This window comes from Etheostoma cragini, chromosome 23 (genome assembly GCF_013103735.1).
Source record: "Etheostoma cragini isolate CJK2018 chromosome 23, CSU_Ecrag_1.0, whole genome shotgun sequence".
In the NCBI taxonomy this organism is placed as follows: Eukaryota; Metazoa; Chordata; class Actinopteri; order Perciformes; family Percidae; genus Etheostoma; species Etheostoma cragini.
Window position 1 is genome coordinate 8,123,838 of NC_048429.1, and position 22,305 is coordinate 8,146,142.

At 40.3% G+C, this 22,305-nt stretch overlaps 1 protein-coding gene across 2 annotated transcripts in view; it reads left to right on the forward strand.

The window, feature by feature from the left end:
- The window catches only part of plxna4 (plexin A4), a 226,569-nt gene that overhangs the window by 146,968 nt on the left and 57,296 nt on the right, over positions 1 to 22,305 (forward strand). For both annotated transcript variants that reach the window (XM_034863434.1, XM_034863433.1), the window contains exons 6-12: positions 5,665 to 5,788; positions 8,998 to 9,151; positions 11,481 to 11,580; positions 11,816 to 11,930; positions 18,882 to 19,082; positions 19,902 to 19,998; positions 21,662 to 21,852. In XM_034863434.1, the coding sequence (XP_034719325.1) occupies positions 5,665 to 5,788; positions 8,998 to 9,151; positions 11,481 to 11,580; positions 11,816 to 11,930; positions 18,882 to 19,082; positions 19,902 to 19,998; positions 21,662 to 21,852 (982 nt within the window). The remainder of the gene's footprint in view (positions 1 to 5,664; positions 5,789 to 8,997; positions 9,152 to 11,480; positions 11,581 to 11,815; positions 11,931 to 18,881; positions 19,083 to 19,901; positions 19,999 to 21,661; positions 21,853 to 22,305) is intronic.

Below are 22,305 nucleotides of genomic sequence, written 5' to 3' on the forward strand. Positions count from 1 at the left end.
TGTGTGTGTGTGTGTGTGTGTGTGTGTCTCTAAGTCTCTGTCTCCACAAACGGGAGTAGCGGGGTCATGGCCAGTGGACCAGATAATGACTCTCCCACCGGCCCCTCCATGCGGATTTCTGCTCTGTGGACCGCCACTCTTAATGATATGACCAGGAGCCACATCGACTGTGTGTGTTCAGCTGTGTTCATGTGTGGCTGTGGTCACATGCACTGTAGAAATGAGAGATGTAGTGAAGCTGAATGTAGCTCCTGCTCTAGACTAACAAACAGCTTCTGGCTATTAGTATGTATAGGATTCCATAGTGGCTGATGATGCATGGGGTAGTATGGTAATTGGGTTTCAGACTGGACTACAGAGTGCTACAGAGTGCCTATTTGTTGTGCATTGATGTACCACAAACTGCACTGAAAAGGCAGAACTCAGTTGTGTAATCTACAAAAATATTTGCATGCATGTATTATGAGATTTCTGTGTTTACTTTATATACACATATATACTTCTTGATCACTGTGCGTGTGTGTGTGTGTGTGTGTGTGTGTGTGTGTGTGTGTGTGTGTAAGAGTCTGTCTGCGTGAGTGTCAGCGCATGAGTTTTCATGAGCAAAAAAGAAACCGAGATGAGGTCACATCAGTGAAAACAATGTCTCAGTGAAAGAAAGAGGAGGAATGAAGGAAATCATATAGATCAAAAAGAGATGTGTCATGATAGATAGTGCTTTAGTGCACGTCCTTGGTTAAATGAACGTTTTGTCGATTACTTTTACTGCTAACTACCAATGCAGATAGTTTTGGTTAAATGTGTCCGTTTATTTTTTTTAACCTCCTTTTTTTTTTTAAGTGTCCCTCTTTTTTTTTCAGTCAGCAGTACGGAGCTTGTTGTACATTTTAATTCTTGTGCATATTTATATGTGTGTGTGTGTGTGTGTGTGTGTGTGTGTGTGTGTGTGTGTGTGTCAGCACATGTGTTTTCTCCAGTGACATGATCATTTGATAGAGCTAAGGATGGCTGGACCTCAGCTTTGTGAGAATTTAATAGCTTTCATTTCCTAGCCTGCTTGACCTTCTCCATGCCTCACATTAGATGTGCATTACACCTGAAGTCTCACATGGCCAGATACATCTGCACCCCCTCTTTATTGTATTCTCTTTTTCTACGCTCGCCTGAGCCCTGCCACCAGCCAAAAGAGATGAAGCCTGGTTGTCCTCATGCTTTCAAAATATAACAAGTATGCTTGATACTGACTTTTGCCATTGTGTTTATTTAAGTTTCTTGATTCAAATTTTGCCATTTCTGTTTTTTGCAGTTACTTGAACAAAGTTCTGCTCTTTGAGTTCTGGCTTTCTTTGTTCTCTTTGTTTTTATCCAGTCTACAGTCATTTGCAGTAAATCATATGCACATTTAAAAACCAAACTTTGAATCAGTGGCTGTCAGTGATTTTCCCTTTTCAATTTAAAAGCTACTTAAAAAATCACATGCATGTTACAAGGTTTTCAGTGAATTAGACCTGTTTATATTCTTCACTTAATGGTGATTATGGATATCTTTCTTCTGTGTGCGCATACTGGACGGAATAATGTGATCATCTTGTACTGTAATCAATTAAATCATCAACGGAGTTAAATGACAAATGTTGCACAATGAAATATATTATCTACAAGACAATCTAGTTGTGAATGGCCATGACAGCCTCATCAGCAACAATTGCCGGGACTGGGACCTTCTCTGCCCTCTCCTCTGTCTCACTCTAATTGTGTCACCTTATCAAAGACTGGGAGAAACAAGAGTGCAGATTAGTTTCCGTTCAGGGCCAATCTAATCCTTTCAGCTTGCTCTCTCATAATGTGTCATTGCCAGTCAGTCCAACAGTTCTGTACAACAGCGGTATTTACTAACCAAATGAATAGACGTTGGACATCCAATTCTTCACAAAAAAGATAGCCTCAGTCAGGCATTTTATGACAGTTTTTCAAAATCAAATCAGCTTTGATTTCTGGGGTTCTCTAAATGGTATACTCTTTGATGTTTACAAAGGGCGGGATTGTTTCATATTGCTATAATTGATTCAATCTTTATTTCTTTCAAGGTCTGTGTGGATAGTAATTGAAAACAATTATACAGTGCTTTGCTCTGATAATACTTCCCTCTTACATCGGCTAAACCTTGTAGGGCATTATCTTCGATGTTCTTTCATTGAAGCCCCAAATCAGCCAAATCAGCTACATAAATTCCCCTTCACATTGGTGTGGACATTTGGGTTAATCCAAATCAATATGTGTACATGTCCTACATATGGTGAGAGATATAGTCAGGATGCAAGACCACTTCTTAAAGTTAAACATGTATCTGTCAGCTGGTGTCACCGACTGGCATCTCGGTAGAGTTTTCTTCTGGGGTATACAGCGGTATACCCCCATTGCCATTGTCTAACCCTTAGGGAGGCAGAGAAAAGAAAAAGCCTCCCTCATTCAGCTGAGTTGCAGTCCCTGCATGGTCCGTGTCTCGGATGTAAAAGTTAATAATTCAACCTGTTGGCTGTTTCATCCTACTATACCCAGCAAGTCTGTGACCTTTTGTCGCTGAAAAATAGATGAAACTTACAGTCCCTGCAGGGCTATAAGACATCTCCGTAGACAAACAGAGGTCACCCAGGTACTTGCAATACAATTCACTGGCTTGCACTACCACCTCTTATTACGATATTTTCAATTTAGTATTTAGAACTGAATCAAGTCTGAAAATGGAACATAAAATGTGTACAGCAAAAAGCTGCCAATGAAAACATCATGTCATCATCATGAGCTGCAAGGATTAATCACTTAGTTGTCAACTTTTAAATTAATTAGTTTGTCTACATTTTTAAGAAAAACAAGTTTCTCTGATTCCAGTTTGGTAAATGTACATATTGTCTGGTTTTGTTACTCCTCTATGACAGTAAACCAAATTTCTTTGAGTTGTGGATAAAACAAGATATTTGAAGTCTTCATTGTGGGCTTTGGTAGCTTGGGCACTGATCGACATTTTTCACCTTTTCTGATATTTTATAGATCAAACAGCTAATTGTGAAAATAATTAAACAATTACTATTTTAATATAATAAACTTAAAGATTAAAACTTAAATTAGGTACAATATGAGATCCCTATTTTCACATGTAAATTAATTAGTTTTAGCCTGAGATGGTATGACAGAAGGGTCTCATAGACACTCACTCAAGCAAAGTAGCAAATTATTCCGAAAGGGTTTGTGATCACTGATCACTTTTCTTTAGAGTGATGTTCTTTGTTGGAGTTGAGTGAGGGTATTTTAATATTATTAATTAATGTTATATTAGTATTTTAAAGATCTGTAATGGAAAATGTCCATGTCTACTGTACATTTGCATAACAAGCTAAACAAATTAGCCCCTGAGATATATACCCTCTCTAATGATAAGGTATTAACAGGCCCCAATCCAGATATGCCAGGTCTAGATGTTGCACTCATCAACTCAGACTGCCTTATTACAATATTACATCTTGGCTTGTAACTGTATGGCAGATGATAAAACTGCACATTTTCACCAATTATGCATTGTGAATCACACACCTAGCCTAAAAAGGTTATTTGCTGTGAGATGGACATTAACAATTCATTACAGCAAGTCTTGGTTCCCTGCATCATCCTTCTGCCATTCCTCATCCCCTGCTGTTATTTACAGCAGCTAGTGTCTTATGACGTCATAAACCTGGGCCATTTAGATTTGGGCTGCTTCTAAAATAACTCCCTTGTTCACTCCTCCTCTATATAAATTGAGATATTGAGATTGAGACATCACTTCGCGTCATCACTGATAAGTGTAATGTCACTCAACAGCACTTTCACATGTAGAAAAGGCATTGCATTGTGGGATTGTTAGTAAAAAGTAGCAGGAGTAGGGGACACTTCTTTTTATATTGCGGAGTTTTTTAGGACACTATATAGTGTGGCCTTGGAACTTCTTAACAGTATGTCGTGTAGCTCACAATGTAGCTGTAAATAAAAAATATTAAAGAGAAGAGCATATAGATGCATGTTTACTATGTCTGTGTGTGTTTAAAAGACAAAGGGCAACAATGTTAGAATGGCATAAACCTTTATGCATCTATTTATTATTCACTGGTCATGATTCACTCATAGTGATGACTCACTTATAGAGATTGTGCCAGTAAACGTTAATAAACGTCTTTGTGGCATGAAATTCGATTTACAATGACACTGCCAATGACACTCTTCCATTGGTGTGAACAATAGACCTGTAGGTATGCAAGGAAACAAACCAAGTATATAGTGTTTGTATGTGGGTTTCTGTGTGAAAAGTTTGCCTGGGGGTACTTAGACATTGTGGTCTTTTTAAATCAGTTGTAGAAAAAGAGCAACAGCCAGAAGTGATAGTCAACCACAAAGGAACCCGAAGCGATTAAACCCCTACTCAAACCGGCTTAACTGTGAAAGCTTCACAGAAAGCCAACAATGGTTGCCTTCCTTCAAGTTTAGCTTCTTTTTTGCTTTCTATTTCCACTATCCCTCTCTCCGGCACTATTTACCCCTCCTCCTTTTCTCCCCCTCTCATACAGGATTTATACTTTTAATTTTTCTTTATGTCTGTTTATGTCTTTTTTATTACACGTTAGGCCGCTTAACTTTTTAATACGCATGTCAGGTCAAAACCCTCCCTCCCACAATGTCTGCAATTCAGGATAAAAAAGTGTCTATGTCTTACTGTATTTCAGGCATCAACCACCACAAAGATATTTCTTTCATTTGTTCATTACTGCCTCTTTCTTTTAATGTTAGTCTTTGAATGAATTTTAGGGAATTCTGTGGGTTTGCCAGGTTGCACCGCATGTTTTTGTCTACATCAAGGAGATTAAACCTGCATAAGTTTATGAGGGGATTGTGCGTGTGCGTGCGTGGTGTGCGTCGAGAAAAGTTGAAGGTTTAGGCTATATCACAATTTGACTTGATAAGTGTTTTGTCAGCCAGTTCTACTGTAATATTTAATTTATAAACCTTCTACTGCAAGTGTTTGGAGGGAATGAATTGCAGTTCTCTTACCTACATACATTGATTAAATGATAAACCTATGGGGAGTTACCCTGCAGTATTTCAGGGGATAGTGTTTTGAACAGGGGCCCATACATTCCTCTTACAACACAAAATTTCCAGTTCTCCCAATTCTCCAAACGAGTTTAGTGGACTGGGTTAGACCACCTGGTGTTTATTAAGAGGCGGAGGAATCCATCCCTGCCCTTCCACCAACATCCACATTTCCACCTGCACTTATCATTGCCCATGAATGCCAGTCATTAAGACAGCATTACAAAGACGAGGTCTACCTCTTTCCCAGCCAACCGGCTTCACGTCCACATATAGAGCAACCATTGTTTTAAATGCCACTGCTCCTGCCCACTAGAGATTGGGTTTCCTTTCACTGGCCACTGCAGCTACTACACTGCCAGAAAAGAAATATGATAAATGTGTATAACTCTGTCTGTCAAAGAGCGGCGGGGCATACTCTTTTTTTCCCCCTGGTGTCAACAGGTGGAAAGGGGTAAGACCTGGTCAGGTTACATCTGAACAACATGTGTGTGTGTGTGCATTTTTCATCTGTGAATAACATCCCCTCTCTTGTGTTTTTTCCAGGTGCACCAGAAAGGAGAAATGCGAGCGCTCATCAGAGCTCCGTCGCTTTGCATCAGACATCAAACAGTGTGTGCGTCTCAGTGTCCACCCAAACAACATCTCAGTGTCCCAGTTTAGTGTAACGGTGAGTGGATAGAAACACACTAGAAACAAGGACCTGTTTTCTAAAAGTGTTTTTTGTCATATCATGAATTTCCTCTCTGGATTTACATATTATTTAACTAATCTAGCCTACATTACCAGTGCAGATTTTCTTTACAGCTGTCCTGAAATAGATACTAGTTTTCTTTACTATTGCTTAATTACTATGCTTCTTTCTTGTCCATTTGAAGGATAAAGTGTTTTTAAATAAGGAGTAATTCAATATATTTTCCATTCAATAAGGAAGAAACATTTGAACAGACATTTGATTTAGTGGGGCAATATTGCACTAAACAGTGAGGCTAGCTGAATATGTTTCTAGTGAGAAAATCTTGTCTGGAAGGTTGACAATATCACACACTCAAGCATAATTTTTAATGCGATGTAATTATGCTTTAGATACTGATTAGTAGACAGTGTCAACTCTATAATGCTGCTTTACATCATTTTACTGCCTGCCAACGCGCATCCTTCAAATCCTGACCTTACAACTTACAGTCCCGGCCAGTGAAACACTCGCCCAACAAATGTCAACAATCATTAACAGCACACAGTTTAGCTCAGCTGTGTTTATTGTGATTGTTGGCAACTAAATGCAACAGCCATTTCATTTCAAAACAGCTGCCTGAATTGTTTTAGAGTGGTTAAGTGTATTGATTTATGTGCAAGGAGCTCAGATAAGCATCTGCAGGAATAGGAGAAATACAAACATTTGTCTTTCAGCAGAGCCTGTGTATGTGCACTTGTACCTGTGATGAGAGAATGTGATACATGACAGGTGCAATTTCATTTGTACAATGACCCCCCCCCCCACCCTCCACTCGCATTAAGTGGCTGTGTAGGTGTGTCTCTACATGTGTGTATCCCTTTTTGTGTTTGCGAATGTACTGCAGGTTCAGGAGAACAGACTGACAATTTATATATCTCTCAAGGCTTGCTGTTTTTCTTACTCAAACCTCAGTGCACATTTAAAGCTGTAACACTGAATGTTATGAAAATCCCGCTGACCTTAACCACCTTATGCAATGTTACATTCCAATTCCCATGCCCTATATAATGGTGGATATATAGTTAGGAAATAGCTTTGAATCTCACAGACTAAGTGCATAAATATCCATAATTTTCTAAGGTCAAGCCTGAATGATTTTTCTCATGTGTTGCTCTGAGGGTCACATGAGAGGTGTTCAGGTGTCACCCAATGATATATATGGGGTATGTGCGTGTTTTCTCTAAGGCTGCTCAAGCCTGATCCTTTTAGAGAGTGTTGACCTTTTCCAAGCAAGCAGGCTTTACCCAAAGGCTATGCCACACATCTCCGTCCAAGAGATTGCAAGGCAGAAGATTCTGCCAGACAGACAGGGGCTCATCCTCGACCTTTGTGTTATTAAATAATTGTTTGGGAAGATAAGCCAAGGCAGTCTTGAAAGAAACGGAGACAATCCACCGCTGAAATCAGAAACATTCATTCTCTCTTTGTTTTTTTCACAAACAAAAACATAATATTATTTCTGGATAAATGCCTGTAAACTTAGTGGGTTTGTGTTTGTGTGGCGGATGTTTTATTAGTAGTTTTTTTTTCATATGTATTCACATACAGTCCTGCTGTGGCTAGGCTTGGCCATGACAACTCAAAATGTGATTGAGGAAACTAAAGGTATGGCGACTTAAAAGGAAAAATACATTAAAATGAGAGATTAAGAAGGTGAGAAGTAGAGTGAGCAACAAACAAGAGATGTTTAAAAGAAGCCCGGTCATGCACTGTTCATCCTCTGATGGGAAGCTGTTTATCTGTTCACACCCGCGACACTGTCTTTTCATTAAACAGCAATATAAAAACAGCGCAGGTCAGCCCTTCTCTGCTGCTGAGGTAGCTTTCAACCTCACATCACAAGTGCATGGTCTATGGACTGCGCCTCAAATCAATGCCTAGACCAAGGCCCACTGCAGCCATGCTTTTCCATCACTATGTATATTTTGGTCTTGACCCCACTCCACCTGGCTTCACTACCCTCTTGTTTTCCTTCTTATTCAAGGACAGTTTTTTTCTTTTTTTTTACTCCTGCAACACCTGAAGCCAGTTTTTTTGTGAGATGCAGAGAGAGCTTCCACAGTGTTTTGAAATTAAGAGGGAAGATTTGCATTCTCTATTTCCAAGCAAGTCCTCTTTCCCTTGCCTGTCCAGCAGCCTGTATGCTCTCCTCAGTGTTCTTGTTGTCTCTGTCCTCTTGTTGTCCATCATCTCTTCTCATCTCGCACTTCGTTTCAGCCATTTACATTCCATTTTCTCCTCATTTTTCCATGTACTTTATCTTTCTGTTTTTATCATTTCTTTAACTTTTCCAATAAAAACACTCTTTTATCACTGACCCAGAGAGATGATAAATGATAAATCCATACAACACTAATACTACAAGGCATTATGGGAGCTGGCTAGAATTGGAGAGGCAGTTTTGGCTATCACATTTGATTTATTTATTTCAGTTTTAAGTTCATCTATATCTCTCTGCACCAGAGTGTTTTGTTGTTATTTGGATGTCAGGGCAGGATGCATCTGATGCCGGATCATATATTAACTGCTCATTCAAGAGTCCTCAAGTAACTCCTCTGGCAGCTGACCACCCTGCAGATGAACCATTACTCTGCACAGAACTTTGAGCTGGCTTTCTCTTCTGCAATATACTTTGAACAACATATTGTCTCCAAAATTGATCTGAAGTCCTCACCAGATCTGGTAATCTGAGCACTGTTGTCACAGTTGAGGCACAGATCTATCATTTTTATTTCTGGCCATAGGTACAATTATAAAATGCACTTTGTCATGCTTCATTAAAAGTTTTTTGCTCACACATTAGAATGTGCGCCCCATTTAGGCTGAGGCAGCGACACACCCCCTTTGCTGCATGTATTTCCCTCCCCTTATCCTGTCTTTAATCTGTCCTGTCAATAAGGCCATAAAAGCCCAAAAAGTATTTCAAAATGATTAATGGTTTTCACTGTGATGTGTGCTGTCATGAACATGAAGCCATTAAAAATTATTGTTTTATTTGCACCATAATATTAGAGCTACTAATCACTTTAATAAGCTCATTGCATTTCTTATAACCAGGCAATGACTATGAAGTGAATGTTGAGCAAAATGAGGCACAAAATACTGACAGCTTACCACCTTTTTTATCTTTCCCTTCCCTACAGTTGGTGCTGGAGGCCCATAATGTCCCAGAACTTTCTGCAGGCGTCAACTGTACCTTTGAGGACCTGGCTGAGATGAATGGTTTGGTGGAGGGAAACCGGATCAAGTGCTACTCCCCTGCTGAGAAAGAGATGCCACGCATTATTGTTGACAAAGGTAAGAGTGGACTTAATGCAACCTTTTTGCCCATAAAGCAACAAACTGAGATCAGGAAATATACTATTCCATACCAGCCAGCGTTGGATGTCACACTGTTGCCATTTAGTTTGCATCGTAAACAAGTACAGAAACTGTATCTGTGTACATGACATTAACATCTATGGTAATTTGGAGGAAGACAGCTATTATCCTGATAAAATATCATTGTTTGTTCTAATATTAGGAAAAATATATGTAAAGACTGATTCCCAGTGTAAACTAGTTATTACCATTAGAGCACCTGTTGAATACAAACATAAATATGTGTCATGAGAGCACGCATGAGGCAGAAGCATGCTAGTCCTAGGGTTAAGAGTATTGTATGAATTTGTGTTTTCTCATCACCATCAGTAACTCAGTGGGCCTTGGAGCTCTGCCTTAGGACATGTTTTGATAATTGAATGAATGTTAGTTAGGCTGCTGTGGGATCTATTTACCACCCTCCCTCAAAGTGAATATGATCCAGAGGGAGTGATAGGACCCCAATAAACCCCAGTGCAAAAAGGAGAATATCAAGTTGCAATACTAAATAAAAAATAAGTGTTTTTACTACAATATTTTGGCTAATTTAGTGCCTGGAGATTACATAGTCCCTGCAGACAATGTCACTGTTTCGATTCCTTTCAGGAGACAATCAGCTTAAACATTTGTGACAATATTCATTCCGCAAGTAAAGACGGGAAGATGTATTTTTTCTCTTGCTAATTCCCCTAGACTTCATCCCCCTCTCTCTCTGTGGTTGACTAAGCCTGATCTGATTGATCAAAGCTTCCATCAGGGAAGGTCTGTCCCCAGGCAGGTAATCCTTCATCACCAACCCTTAATGGGTGCTCACGTTAAGATAAAGAAGATGCCATGTCCTTCAATCCGTCCATCCACAGAAAAACTAAAATGAATAATAATGAATGAAAAGAGAAAATTGATGGTGCTTCATCAATAATGCTCAAAATGTAGAGTACATACAAAGAAATGCTCACTGATGTCAGAGAGCTAAAGAAAAAGGGTATTCACACTTGCCTGTCTGTCGCTTGCAAAAATGTTATCTGAGAATTGTAAATATTGGAGCCAAGACCACGAGATAAGTATAGTCTAAAGTGCATAGAGGGGAAGTGAGCAGATCATCATGAAATTACAGTACTGGTGAGACCGCTTAGGCTTGAGCTGTACGCATGCACAAATATTCAAATTTCCCTTCATTTATTCAGTGCACCCATATGAACAGAGCTTCACACAACACCACTGCAATTAAATAATCCTCAGATAGACAGCACACATGTTCACATGTCAGGCTGCCTGAGGGAGCTTCAGGGAACTAAAAACATTTGTTTAATGTTTGCAATGTCAAACCACATTTAAGGCTGGTGATGCTGCATTCGTACAAACGTAGATGTATAAATAGGCTATGTTTGGTTGGAAAAAGGAAAATAAAGGAGAGAGATAAAGGGAGAGAAGATAGAGGGAGGGATAGACAGTGTTAGCAGGCTTCAAGGTAACATTTAGGGGGCCTAATTAGGACAGATCCGTTGTCAGTGGTGCTTTACTGTGATTGATGAATGATTCCTTCTTTGTTAGAGAGATGGAGAGAGACACTGGGGAGAAGAAGGAGTCACAGTGTGCATAGAAGAAAGAAAGTAAGGAAGGAAGTGAAAGAGACCTGTGTTGAGAGAGAGAGTGGGGATGAGGCTGACAGAGAGATACAGAGATAGTGTAGAGACAGAGCAGTTAGATGTGTGGATGTGCCGTTGAATTAAACATGAACTCCTTCATTAGGGCCAGACAAAAGGACACACCAAATACAGTTGAGCTGCAAGCTCACATTCACACACACAGAACACTGTTACTGTTTTAACTTCTTCCCCCAATACATAGTCAAAGACACTGTCAAAGACTTTTCCAGGGGAATATTTTCTATCCTATGGGAAATGCGTCTGCACCAACCTTTATAGTCGCTTGTGAGGCGGCAGGTATAGGGAGACTCAACCCAATTAAACCCTTCTACTCTTTCTCTCTAAAGCTACTGCCTTTACCACTGCAACAGGCTAAGCACCTGTGGCTCAAAGTAGTAGTCATCTCTTCTTCATGGGAAAATGTAATATGACCAGACACTGAAAAAGATATGTGAACAAGAGAATAAAAGGATTATCTTAGAAGTGTCTACGCACTGACTGTAGACTGACTTCTAAAACGAAAGAAAGTCTTGCTTCTGATATTTCTTATTCTTTTTTCTCTTTTTTTACCGGAATACACAACATTCCACATACTTTTAACTATAATTTTTTTTCTCTAGGTGACCACCAGATTGTGCAGCTCTATCTGAAGTCCAAGGAGACAGGCCTGGCCTTCGCAAATACCAGTTTTGTTTTCTACAACTGTAGCGTGCACAAATCGTAAGTCTTTGTCTACATATAAGTTTTTAGAGCTCTTCTTGTGAGCAGACAGCTTGTCATAATTACCATCCCTCCATATTGATAAAAAAAAATGGACATAAATTTTTTTATACTGTTGACAATTATATTGTGTACATAAGTAAGTAGGCATATTGAGCTTTTGTTCTCAAGTGTATTTGCTGTTGTTCAATACTAATCCCAACACTGTCTTCCCTCTCCTCTGCTTTTCACGCAGGTGTCTGTCATGTGTCAGTAGTCCTTACCAGTGCCACTGGTGTAAATACAGGCATGACTGTACCCATGACCCTCGCACGTGTTCCTTCCAGGAGGGCAGAGTCAAGAAGCCAGAGGTGAGTCCTACGCCAAAGGGGGCGATTAAAGTGTTTTACTTGTTTTTGCTTTTTTCTTGTTTTTATGTTAACTCAAATTATTCGGCCACCAAACCCCACCGTAGATGTCGGTAGGAGAATGAAACGCTCAATGGAGGGTTAAGCTGATTCCCAAAATATTTAATAGCACCTCTGCCTGTAGGTTCTTTGTATTGGGCCAGTTAAGTAATAAAACACGGTGGAATAAATTGAGGGGTAATGTTTGGCTATGTGACACTAATAGCTATCATTCTAGGTTTCACATGTAAAAAGAGTTATGTTAAAAGGATTGAGATACCTTTCAGATGTAGTGCTTCCATCTGGCATGAGTATCTTGGCATGTCTCGCTCTTGACTGCACATCAAAGGGCAGTGGAAACTAATAAAACGGAGCCATTTTCTCTTGCCCATCCCTATTCCCTGTGACAGCTTAGTCTGTGTGAATTATCAATAGTATTGGCAGCCAGTTCAATTCCCGTCGAAGCAGAGCCCACCGTAATTAGGCTGCTCTGCTGCAGAGGACAAGCCACTCACTGGATGGGGCACATTTAGCGAATGCCCCCAACCCGCCCACACCCTGTTCTGTGAGAGTGGTCTCACTCTGATTTAGAGGCACTGCCACAGTGGCGGCCGTCAGCACATAGCAATGAGGTAAAGGAAAGTTTGGGTAAGTGCCACATGTATGTGTGCAACCTCTGGTGTGAGCCTATGTCTATCAGTGTGCTTTAATTTCTTTTTATGTGTTTGTGTGTTTATCTGAATAATGTTTGTTCCTGCCAATACCCTGCCAAATCACAGTAATTTTAAGGGGAAGGCTTTTACAGGGAGTTAGTGGCCTGTTAATGCTAGCCTGAGGTGAGCTATGATGAAGATCACTAGTGCTCATGTCTGGGTTGGCAGACGCTGCACGACGGGAAGGGACAAGCTTAGCCAGATTGCCTCCTTTGATGAGCAGTCTGCTCTCAATTGTGTTATTCCACCCATGTTTGCCCCAAGCAATTCAACCTGCGTAGACGTTATTATTTTCTTTTTCCCCAGTTCCCATTATCCTATTGAACCTTCTGCTTAGTCAGGTCCAAGCCTGAGTCTTTGCAGGTTTACTTTTCCAATTAACTCATGGGCTGGTCGTCAATATTGACTGAGCATAATAATGTCTGAATTCACTCCTATTGTGTTGCTGACTAAAAGAAAACCATAAATAAAGCGAAAGGGATTTGGTATTAGCACATTAATGACATCCTTTTTATGATGTGTTGTTTCAGAAAAAGCAGGTGTTTTGCAGGCGTAATGACTTTTAATTTGCTTTTAATTAACCCTCAAATCCAAGGTCATGTATTTGCTGCCGGTTTGTGGTTTGCCGTTCTGAATTAATGATTTAGACACACCCACATACAAGCTTAAGAACAGGCACTATCCATTATTCATAGAATCCTTCCCAAATTTCATGATAGGCAACAAGTCAACTTTGCTCTGTGAAATGGGATGGGCCCTTTCTGCTGCAGATAACTTTTAGTGTACTATTACAATTATGGGATTTCAGGCAGGGATCTGAATAATCCCTTAACACTATGCTAATGATCAAGACCATGTAAATCTCCCTACTGGTTGAGCTTGTTCTTAGTATGCATGGCAGGACAGAGTTAAAGCCAGGCCTGGGTGTACAGTGGGTGCCTTTTTATTCATGCCAGCAATGATATGGGCAGACAGATCAGACGTTTGCCTGTTGGCACATTAACTAAGGCCACGTCCCTGTTTGCCCTCCACACATCTCAAGGACTTTGCTGTCCTGATGAGCCTCACTGACAAAGAACATGCATGCAGCTTCACGTGCATGGAACAAAAAGCCAAATGTTATTTCTGACCACTACTGTTGTATTTATTATATGAATAGGCTGTGCTTTTTTATCCAAATCCCAGGTTTAGTTTTCTGCATATTCTAACTGCATCCCACATGCTAATTGCACACATAGCCTCACCTAAAGCAACTGAAACATAGTAAACCTCTGATTGTCTTAAAACCATTAAAACAATGGAAGGACATTTCCCTTTCTTCTTCTTCTTCTGTCTCCAAATCCGCATTATTATATCCTGAGCTTTTGCCAAGCATTTCTTTATTATATTCATTTTGTAAGGATATGCAAAACACACCAAAATATTGATGTTACTTAATAAATATCACTACCTCTTTGCACATGCATGCATTAGCAACTTCTTTTCTGTGCTGTGGTGATCAATTCTTGGGAGTTTGTTAACCACGAACATATTGATCAAGGGATCAAAATAATTTTATTAAAGAAGCCAACAAGCCAGCAGTAATAGCTGTTAGATGCCAATATGAGACAGGAATGGGAGAGAGAGATGCTTTCTTTCAATTCATAGACAAATCAATTGCATAAGCTCACACTGCTGAAGAACCAGTTGAGTATGTGCAGAGTAAAGACAAAAGGGATATGTCGAAACTGAGAATGAAAGCAAATGAAACCACATAGGGATCTAGAAACGAGCTACAAATGAGCATTCAAATGATTATACCGGTTTTAAACAAACCTCCACATTAGTTAAACTTATTTGATAAAAAAATAAAAGGCAAACTGTTAAATGATCACCCAGACTGACTGTTACCTTCAGAGCAACATTTAATAAACTTACTGTTGTTCTTACCATGGTGGTATGTAAACCCAGTGTAGAGGGACTATTACCGACATTTCAGGTGCACTTACTTTGGTTTTTACTTCGGAAAAAAAGTGGTTTAGATACCGGTAATCTGTCTGAACTGTTTGTTTACATCCAGAAGAGCTTCTAAAGACTTTGTTGGCCCGTCAGACTCAACTGTTGCAATGTCGCCTGGTTCTCAGACCTCGGCAATTAGTTTAGTGAACCAAATGTTATCATAACCAATAGAAATGATAGGAAAAACTGTTAAAGAAAAACCCAAGTTATAATGAATTGCAAAATTCCCTTAAGAGAAAGGACAGAGTGGCAGGGAGAGTAACGGGATAGGTATTTGGGGGGGAAAAGTTAAGGTGAGGACTGGACAGCGGGATAGAAAAAAGGTCAAGATCAGCAGGGAAGGAGGGAAAATAAACAGAGAGCTTGGAGAGTGTCTTTGCCCTAGGCTCTGTAGGAGATAATAAAACAGAGGCCAGTTCAGAGGAGCTCTTGGTAACCACTCGGTAGGTGTGTGTGTGTGTGTGTGTGTGTGTGTGTGTGTGTGTGTGTGTGTGTGTGTGTGTGTGTGTGTGTGTGTGTGTGTGTGTGTGTGTGTGTGTGTGTGTGTGTGTGTGTGTGTGTGTGTGTGAAAACTGAAGATCCTCTTCATCTTCACACCTTTCACTGCTATAATTATAGGTATCTCTCTTTTGCTCTCACCCTCCCTCCTCCCTTGCTTCCAACTATGCCAAGGGCTTTTACATTCACAGTTCCCACTATGCTGCCTACTCTCCGTCACTCTCCCCCTCTCCGCCCTTCACACCTCCTACCAGCCTCTAATTATCAGATCTAAGTAGGTCCACAAGAAAAAAAGCAGTCAGGAAAGAGAGGGGGAGAGAGAATCACTGAGAAGGAGATGATAAGAGAAATGACGAGAGGCAGTGAGCAAGAAAGGAAAAACAATAGGACCTGGGTTTAGGGGGAGATAAATGAATGAGGGATAAAGCATGTGCATGGAAGAAACAGAGATGAGGTCACGTCAGAGAAAACAAGGAGTCAGTAATACAGAGAGAAAGAATGATGGAAATAATATAGGTCAAAAAGAATGTGTCATGATATTGGAACTTCTCTTTCTAGTGCTTTAGTGCACATCCTTGGTTAGATGACCATAGGGCTGCCACTGAAGTTCACACAAAGATACACACACAAATAAACAAAAACTAGTCTGCTTCACATATAATCACTTCCCACTGACAGACCAGGTATCTCTTTCTTCAGCCAGGAAAGATACCCCAATACCCAAAAGACTAAAACATTTTCTCACTTACTTTTACTGCTAACTACCCATGCAGATAATTTTGGTTAAATGTGTCAGGGTTCTTTTTCTTCAACCTCCTTTTTTAGGGGTCAAGCAGTCAGCAGTATAGAGCTTGTTCTACATTTTATATCTTTTGCATATTTGTGTGTGTGTGTGTGTGTGTCTGTGTGTGTGCATGCATGTAGTATGTTGTTTGCTCCTCTGTTATTTATCACACTTGAGTTGTTGGAGATTAAGAGGGTGGGGAGTGGAAATAAATGCACCGACATTAGTTCAACTTGAATGTTGACTTAATGCTTAACAGGCAACAGCGAGCAGTACTGCCAACACCACCAGCATCAGTGGCCAACTACGATATACACGTGTTTGTCCAAACACCTGAAAGCCTCAGGGACTGCTGGCAACGATCACAGTGTGCTAGATTGGTGTGTCCGAGTGTGTATGTACACATACACACAGAAAAATCATTGCTAAGTAAGAGAAAACACACCATGCCAACAGCGTGCAGACACACACACTTGTTGTTGAAGCACATAAGTCAGCTGTTTTGTGCTTCCATGATTTGCGGCTTCTGCTGTAACAAAACTTAGAAAGGGAGAGTGAATTAAGATTTTACTGATTTTGAGCATTTTGTGTATTAGTGGGTAAAGCCTGCTTCACAATTACTGTATCTGTATGTGTTAAAGAATGTTTTTGTGTGTCACTAAGATTATCTAGATGAGACTAGCATGAGACAAGGATGGGTATTTGGATCGTAGCAGTAAAATCACTCTGAAGTCAGTAGAAGGTGCTAATGAAATGGTGTGTGTATATGTGTGTGGGTGGGTTGGTGTGGGGGTGTGTGTGTGTGTGTGTGTGTGTGTGTGTGTGTGTGTGTGTGTGTGTGTACTTAGCAGCTGTTCAAATTTGCTTTTTCAAGTTTTCCATCTACACAACATGTTTTCATGAAGGCAGATGATGCAAGAGATGCTGTCTGGCTGTGACTTGTAACGTTTATCGTCTACCGTAATAGGATTCCAAGGCTTTATTCTTTATTTATGTGTGCGCATGTGTGTGTGTGTGTGTGTGCGTGCATGCGTGCATGCATCCGTGTGTGTAACGCACATGTCAATGTGTGTTAACCTTAAATCTGCTTGCATGTTCTTTATAAGATAGTGTAGTATTAGTGTGAGTTTTGGGGTTTAGTTTAGTTACTTTAGTGCATTTTAGCTGTGATAATCTTTCTCTCTCTCTCTCTCTTTCTCTCTCTGTCTCTCTGTATGTGTGTGTGCACAATCCTATCACTATAGGCCACTATCCGTGTAGATCTGTGTCTTCAAGATTTAGCTTAAGTCACCATGTTATACTCCAGTGCTTTCCATGCCATCATTTCCACAAACCAGATCAAATTTATTGTCCCTATTTTTCAAGTGTATTATCTTGAAGAGATTAAAAAGTGATTAAAAATCGATCGCATCTGTCTTTGCTCTCCCACTCGTTTTCATACTCCAAATATGACCCTTTGTTCTTAGTAAAATGAGATTTGGAAGAGCAAACACAAAAGCACCACCTCTTCCTTCCTCTCCACCACTGAGCTCGCTCTCCATGTTTGTCATTTATCTATAATGACTTTGTGAATAGTGTCACAGAGCGTTCCCCTCTCTCTCCAAGCAGCCATCTAGTCAGTCACTCAACATAACCCAATCAAGTGGCTTTTAATAAACTTCAAACAAGTGTTATCAGGCAGTTCAACATGCGCTATGCTTCACTCCCCCCCCAGCTCCATCCATGCAGGGGGATCACCTTATCTGCTTTTCTTCTTTTCACCCTCTTTCCTCCTGTCTATTTGACATGCTAAAGCTCCTGCTGTTGCACGTGCTTTATGGTATTTTTTTATCTCTTTCAGTCACTCTGTTCTTTTGTTGTTCATCTCTCTCATTTTTGCCTATTTTACTCTTTCTCTCTAACCACAGCTCTTTAGAGAAAACCTTTACCTCCATCTTCCATCCATCACTTTCCTGTTCTTGCCATTGTCTTTTTTCATTTGTTCTCTCTGTCCTCTGTTCATCTTTAATGTTCTCTTCTTTGTCCATTGCTTCCCCTCTCCTCACCTGTCTTCCTCTTTCCTTTCCTGTTCATCTTTCAGGCAAGTCATAGGTGCTCTACATTTAGCCAGCTACTCACGCCTGTATTGATTGGCTGTTCATTTTAGAACATCAATAGCTAAGTGACATATTTCTCTCTCTCTCTCTCTCTCTCTCTCTCTCTGTGATTCATTCTTGCCTAATTACTGCACAGGCAGAAATCAACCGGATTTTGATCCATCAGAGTCCATCAGAGTGCTGGCTGATCTGGTACCTGATAATAATGAGATACATGAATAGAGTGTGGTAGGCTCTGTGATTTTACAGTACACTGTACAGTATGTCAGTCATATTGTAGGTATATTTCTAGTTCAACCATGATCAGTGTCTCCAAATAGATTCAAAATGTTGATTTTTATATTAACATCAAAAATAAATGGGAAACATACACATTATATGTATAATGAAATTACATTACAATACTTCTTTACTGTACTGTATCACTAACAATATGAACATCTTTTTTCAAACTAGTCTATTTTAACAGATACTTTTTTGACTTTTCTGTGCTGTGATGGCAAACTTGGCGGCTGTTTGAGCAACATGTGCACAAATTTCAAATCAGGTATACATATAATGTATAACATACATAGGTGCCAGATTTACTTTTGTGGCAGTGGAACATAAATTAAGGTTGTTCTCTTGCCAACATTTATACTTTCTTCAGTTCAAATCCATAAACAATAGTTGTGTACTTCACTGTTGGCCTCAGGTGACGGGCAAATTGCACTTCTATTAACAAAGTGACTTTGCAGGATCTTTCATTTAACATTAATTGCATTTACCTCATGAGATGGCTCGTAGTAACACACATTCCCACCTTGTCTTTTTGTCTCTCTTCTAGGGGTGTCCCCAGTTGCTGCCTGCAGATAGGATTCTGGTGCCAGTCAACGTGGTAAAGCCCATCACCCTACCGGCAAAGAACCTCCCCCAGCCCCAGTCTGGACAGAGGGGGTACGAGTGTCTTCTGACCATCCAGGGAAACGAGCACAGAGTTCCTGCCCTGCGCTTTAACAGCTCCTCAGTGCAGTGTCAAAACACATCGGTGAGGATTAGTGTGTGCATGTGTGTGTGTGTATTTTACTTGCCAGCTTCTCTAGAATGTTGTCATTGACCACCATCCACCAACACAATCTCTATAAAAACGCCCCATTTATATAAAGTGTTCCTATAAAAGTGATAATATCTTTTCAGTCTCTCTTGCACACACATACAGCCACATACATACACAGGGATTTCAGCTAAGGGTTTCTCCTCTTCTACCCAGACATTGGGTCAATGAGAAAAGAGTCTGACTTTGTCTCTCCTGCACAGCCATCCCTGCGATCGTGCACCATTCACTAACTGAATAATGCATTGACAGCAATGAAAGACTTGCATGAAAAAGGCTTTATGCTGGTCTTGATGCTAATCGTCTGTTGATACAATAACATATAATCTTCTTTTCTATCTTCATCACTCTGGGTGTGTGTGTGTAGAGATCTGTGTCTGCCGGATTTGTGTGTTAATCACAGCACAATCCAAATATTGTACTTTGATTGAGCAGTGAAGGAGGGAAACTGTAATTTAGAGGAAAATGATGATTCTAGCATGCTGCTCGTGTTACAGAACCGAATGAAACATAATCTTGTCTGTGAAAGCTCTCTGGTGTGTATAGCGTGTGTTTTGGATTCAGAGTGTGAGGTCATGTGTGTATTCACTGAGTCCACAGCCACCTGTTGATGATGCGTTTTGCATTTAAAGAAGTATTGTTATACCAGAGCCTTTTGGACTTGAAGATAATAGACAGTTTAAAGTAGCTCAACAGCTTCTCGCTCTCTTCCCCATTTCTCCATATTTTCCTCTCTGGTTGCCATGGTGACAGTATTTCTATGATGGGATGGAGATGAGCAGTCTTCCAGTGGAGCTGACTGTAATCTGGAATGGAGATTTCAGCATTGACAACCCCGCCTACAACAAAGGTGAGCATGCACAGAGGCACAAGCAAATACGCACCCATGCACGCGCACAGACACACAACCACACACACACACACACACACACACACACACACACACTCTCTTGTGAATCCATCAGCTTTTTGCATAGTTCTCACAGTATCATAAGAAAACACACATACAAACACACACACACACACACACACACACACACACACATAGTGGACATAGTATCTTATAAACTCTCACTGATACACACACACATAGACACAAACACAGTAAATCTGCTACTTCCCCATTGTTGCCCTTGGAGCCGGTCTCCATGACAACAAGCGGGCAGTGTGCTGAGAATGCAGCATCCATCCCCTGAAATTGCGGTGTAGAGTGGTTAACTTTAACATATTCTCTCTTATGCTTTCCTTGAGTAGGTCTCTTTCCCCCATCTTTCTCCATTCATCTGTCTGTCTCTCCTGCACTTCATTGTTGTTTGTCTGTCTTTTCCTTACTCTCTAAATTCCATTTTCTTGCCTCCTCATAAACTTTATTTCTTTCAGCTGTCTATTTGCTCTGTCAACACCTCTCTGTCTGCTCCCTCTTTCATTGTTTCACTTTTCACAAATTCAATGTGCTTTACTACTATGTGCATACATGTCATATAAGCAGTAATAGGGAAACAGGAAATAGGGATACAACTGATCAAATTGCTAAAATATAACCAATAATAAAAAAAAACTAAATTATTAGGCCATGCTGGATTTTAGTGAGCAAACAGGTAGCAAATAATTTGTATATTGCTGCTATCATTTTTTTCTTTCCAACTCTCCATCCACTTACGTTGGATGTGGGATGACAGCTCTGTGCTGAATTTTTCAGCTTTCAGCTGCTGAGCTTGATTCAGTTTGGCCACTGGTGATCCACCACTATGAGTAATTCATGCTGGGGTAGGGAAACAGCAGCATGCTGGGGGTTGTAGTTCTGTGACAGGAAAACAACAAATTTTAACCTGAGGCAGTGGAGCAAGCCATAAGAAACCTAATGTTTAAATATGGATGATATGCCAACAAGGCACTGCTGTAAGGCAACATTTGTACAGTATTTGTGTGTTTGTGGATGTGTGTCTGAGTCAAATACAAAACATATCCTTGAGCACGAATGTAAAATGAAAGAAGCAACAATAGTTAGGGAAGGAAAGAGAGATGCTTTAACTAAAGAGTCGTTCTCTATCGTTTTCCAACCTTTGTTCTCCTGTGGAGAAAGCTGCTCCGAGGACATCATTTGATGGACGGATCACACATGCATGCATCTAATGGCAATTAAAAAGAAAATGGCTGGCCCGTTGCCATGGAGATGAAACGTTAAATGTGTGGTGAATGGGCAAAGGCAGCAGTGTAGAAACTCAAAAAGAGAGAGGGTGTATGTAGATATAATGATAGATGGAGAAATAATGAGACAAAGGTATCAACAAATGTCTCTCAAAATGTTCAGTTTGTTCGCATAATCAAACAGAAGCTGACAGACATTAAGAGATTTGAGTGTTTTGAAGTTTGTTTGTCTTTTTAAAAACTTTGCATATGCTGTTCTATAATCATTTGTACAAATGTTAAGAGTTCTGAACTCTTTCTCTCTCTGTGGTTTCCTTCTTCCCCTTTGTTTCTTTTTCCCTTTTCTCTTTCCTTTCTACGCACAGTCCATCTGTACAAGTGTGACGCACAGCGTGGAAGCTGTGGTTTGTGTCTGAAGGCAGATCCGCTCTTTGGATGTGTTTGGTGTAAAGGAGAGAACCGCTGCACCCTCAAACAACACTGCCCCCACCCTGAGAACCAGTGGCTGGAGCACAACGGCATTAACAGCAAGTGCACCCACCCACGGATCACACAGGTGGGACATACAACAGGACACAGATGTATTAGCATCCGCATATGTCCAGTACATACTTTTCAAATAAGAATTTACTTTGTGCCAAGCATTGCCAATATTGTTTTTAACTCAAAGGCTATACACACACACACACACACACACACACACATACATAATTACAGTGCACTGATAGGAGCATACACATACTCATCAAATGGGATAGGGCTTATTTTTGACATAGTTTACTCCCATCTTCCTTTCAATGGAAACATACAAACACTAGGATAGTCCATGTAGGACCTAGACAGAGATAGAAAAAGACAAATCATCCTCTTTCTTGCTAGTTATCAATCAACTCTGCACAGATGGTCACAAAAATCCCCACTTAACCCAGCATGCTCCTGGAAATCACGTACACCGTTAGAGGCAAATGGACCTGACCTGTGAAAGACATATAAAAGGGGCAATAGCAGA